The sequence below is a fragment of the Rhinopithecus bieti genome, unplaced genomic scaffold, assembly GCF_001698545.2.
Source record: "Rhinopithecus bieti isolate Rb0 unplaced genomic scaffold, ASM169854v2 scaffold_42772, whole genome shotgun sequence".
In the NCBI taxonomy this organism is placed as follows: domain Eukaryota; kingdom Metazoa; phylum Chordata; class Mammalia; order Primates; family Cercopithecidae; genus Rhinopithecus; species Rhinopithecus bieti.
In genome coordinates, this window is record NW_016818842.1 from 2,883,857 (window position 1) to 2,887,424 (window position 3,568).

Genomic DNA, 3,568 nt, shown 5'->3' on the forward strand with positions numbered 1-3,568 from the left:
TCCCTCCCTCCCTCCATCTCCCTCCACCTCCCTCCCTCCCTCCATCTCCCTCCTTTCCTCCATCTCCTTCCATCTCCCTCCATCTCCTTCCCTCCATCTTCCTCCCTCTTCTATCTCCCTCCCTCCCTCCCTTCCTTCTTCCCTCCCTCCCTCCATTTCCCTCCCTCCCTCCATCTCCCTCCGCCTCCCTCCCTCCCTCCATCTCCCTCCTTTCCTCCATCTCCCTCCATCTCCCTCTATCTCCTTCCCTCCATCTTCCTCCCTCTTCTATCTCCCTCTCTCTTCTATCTCCCTCCCTCCCTCCCTTCCTCCCTCCCTTCCTTCCTCCCTCCCTCCTCCATCTCCCTCCCTTCCTCCATCTCCTTCCTTCCATCTCTCTCCCTCCATCTCCCTCCCTCCTCCATCTCCTTCCCTCCTCTATCTCCCTCCCTCCTCCATCTTCCTTCCTTCCTTCCTTCCTTCCTTCCTTCCTTCCTTCCTTCTTCCTTCCCTCCCTCCCTCCCTTCCGACAAGGTCTCACTCTATCTCTATGAGTGGAGTGCAGTGGCACGATCATGTCTCACTGGAGCCTCAACCTCCTGGGCTGAAGTGATCCTCCCACCTCAGCCTCCCCAGTAGCTGGGAATAGGAATGTGCCATCACACCTGGCTGATCAAAAAAAATTTTTTTGGCCAGGTGTAGTGGCTCACACCTGTAATCTCAGCACTTTGGGAGGGCAAGGCAGGCGGATCACCTGAGGTCAGGAGTTTGAGACCAGCCTGGCCAACATGGTGAAATCTCTACTAAAAATACAAAAAATTAGTTGGACATCGTGCCGCCTGTAATCCCAGCTACTCAGGAGGCTGAGGCAGGAGATTCTCTTGAACCCAGAAGGCAGAGGTTGCAGTGAGCTGAGATCGCACCACTGCACTCCAGCCTGGGCAACAAGAGCAAGACTCCTCTCAAAAAAAAAAAAAAAAAAAATTTTTTTTTTTTTTTTTCTGGTGGAGACGGGTTCTCAGTATGCTGCCCAGGCTGGTCTCCAATTCCTGGGCTCAAGAAATCCTTGGATGAGAACCTTGGCCTCCTAAAGTGCTGGGCTTACAGGCAGGAGCCACTGTGCCCAGCCAGAGAGATTTACTATTAATATATTAATATTTGGGTATTTGGGAAGAAAACACAGACCTCTCTACCCCAGCTATCCCTGACTGGGGTTAAATCAGCCTTGAGTCAGCCTCTTGAGCCCCTCTTGAGACAGGGGGGCAGTTTTGGGGCTGCGCTCTGTCCCTTACCTTGCCAGCTCCCCAGAACCTCTCCTCTTTGGTCACACATGGTCAGGAGTGGGGGTTGGAAGTGAGGCCCCCCCCCAAGTAGACTGATGTGTAGTATATAATGAGAAGTCAAAGTTGGGGGTGGGTGGGGAATGGGAGACCCGTAGAAGGAGTGCCGGCATTCGGTGTACCAGGACCTCAGATGCCCTGTCCCAGGCAGTCGCGTGACATTTGGGGAGGGAGGGAGAAGGGACGGGAATTTGAACTTTCCACACGGGTCCGGCGCCCTGGCCGATCGGGTTGCAACATGACCTGGGCCCGGGGCCAGAGCTTGTGGGCCAAGGTTACTCCGCCTCCAGCCAATGGGGTCGCAGCTAGGCGGCCGCGTTGGGGGCAGGCAATACTCCCCCGACAGTCCCCACCCCAGCTCCCGCTCCCCCGCAGGGCGGCAGGTGCCGATCGGTAGCCAGCGGTTCTCAGAAGGGGAGGAGGCGCCGCGGAGGAAGAGGAATATTTGCACAGAGAAAAGATCAAGGCCGGCCGATCCCCCTTTCTCCCCTACGGGTTTTCGGTTGATAATTTATACTGGCCCCTCCGCTCCGGGGAACTTTGCTCCAGGGCACTGGGCCAGGCCTCGGGTTCGCGCCCTCCTCTGGGACGCGGGACGTGGAGCGGAAGCGGGGAGCGGCCTGTGCGTTCTCTGAGGCGCTAAGCGGGGGTCCCAGGCAGCGACGGGCGTTCAGCCTAGTGCGGCGACGCGGGTAGGCGAACCCAGGCCTCCCGGGCACCGGCGTAACCTCAGCGAGCTGCGCCTCTTGGACATTTCTGGGACATCCTCCTCCCGCCACCCTTGACGTTGCAGATCAAGAAGAGGTGTCTCAGCAATTGCAGGGAGTTGGACGAGAGAGTGGGCCAGTTTCAGTTCACTTTGGTTATGAACTGAGACAATCAGGGGAGCTGGGAGTATCTCAGGGTCCAGGAATAGGGCGGCCCTGGGCCGGGGCTGCTGGGGAGAAGGCCGAGGCCTGCAGGGGGTCGGGTGGAGTGGCTCCAGAGTGGAGAGTGGGGATGGGCGCGGGTGGCCTAGGGACCTGGGACTCCTAGCATTTTTGGAGGGACGGAGGGGCCGGGACCAGAGAAAGGGGACCAGTGGTCCAGGTAGAGGAGGGGCGCAGGCGGTCTGCACCTCGGGGAAGAGGGGATGGGGGAGGAATGGGAATCAGAAAAGCGCGGGTCCGTCGGGGGCCAGCGGGCTGGGCCGCGATAGGAGGACCTCGGGGCTGGGAGAAAGGGGATGTTCAGGGCGTGATCGGAGCCTCCGGGAGCCGCAGGACCGGGTTCGGGTGGGGTGTTGAGGGCCCCAGCGCGCAGTCCTGCCCCGGACCCCCAGTCCCCATCTAGAGGCCGAGGCCGTCGGGGCCCGAGCCACCCTCACCTGTAGGCCAGGCTCAAGCACTCGAAGAGGCGTGTGAGTGTGGGGTCGATACTGCGAGGCCCGAAGTCGGAGGGCCCCACGGACCCCTCCTGGTCGCGCCGCCGGGGCAGCGAGTCGCTGTGCGGCGACGACACCATGAAGTGACCGCTGTGGATGACCTGCGAGCGGAGCAAGCCGCCCGCGCTGCGCCGGAGACTCGGGTCCTCCGAGTCCGTGTCCGAGTCCGAGTCTGGGCTGGGAGCGACCCGCGGGACCTGCAAGCCCGTGGCCAGACCTGCCAGCGCCCCGGCCATGGCTGTCGCCTCCGCCGCTACCGCCTGGTGCGGGCTCCGTGCAGCGCGGGGAAGAGCTTGCGGCCAGCCCAGCCTCATTAACATAGCCCCGCCCCCGCCCCATAGGCCGCTCGGATGGGCGGGGCCCGGGACGGGGCGGGTCTTGTATTAGCATAGTCCTTGCGCCAGGTGAGAACCCGGTGCCCTGGAGCTCCGGCGGGTTGGCCCCATCTCCCTTCCTGTCTCTCCTTGGAGTCCTAACAGAGCCTCCCCTAGTTTGCTCCAAAGGGATCTTAAGAACGGTCAGGCTGGGCGCCAGGGTCCCATGCCTGTAATCCTAGCATTTTAGGAGGCCAAGGTGGGAGGATGGCTTGAGGCCAGAAGTTCGAGACCAGCCTGAGCAATACGGTAAGACCCCTATCTCTACCAAAAAAATGCAAAAATTAGCCAGGCATAGTGGAGAGAGCCTGTAATACCAGCTACTGGGGAGGCTGAGGTGGGAGGATCCCTTGATCCCAGGAGTTCAACAACATGGCAAAACCCTGTCTCTGCAAAACATAGAATAATTATGGTGCAAAAAACAGGTGCAGGCATGGTGGCATGCACCTGTA

At 60.3% G+C, this 3,568-nt stretch overlaps 1 protein-coding gene across 1 annotated transcript in view; it reads right to left on the bottom strand.

The window, feature by feature from the left end:
* MLXIPL (MLX interacting protein like) overlaps positions 1-3,276 on the bottom strand; it is a 33,841-nt gene extending 30,565 nt beyond the window's left edge. Inside the window, exon 1 of the mRNA XM_017857595.1 lies at positions 2,686-3,276. Within this exon, the coding sequence (XP_017713084.1) occupies positions 2,686-3,062 (377 nt within the window). The 5' untranslated portion in view covers positions 3,063-3,276. The remainder of the gene's footprint in view (positions 1-2,685) is intronic.
* Positions 3,277-3,568: the final 292 nt, after the last annotated feature.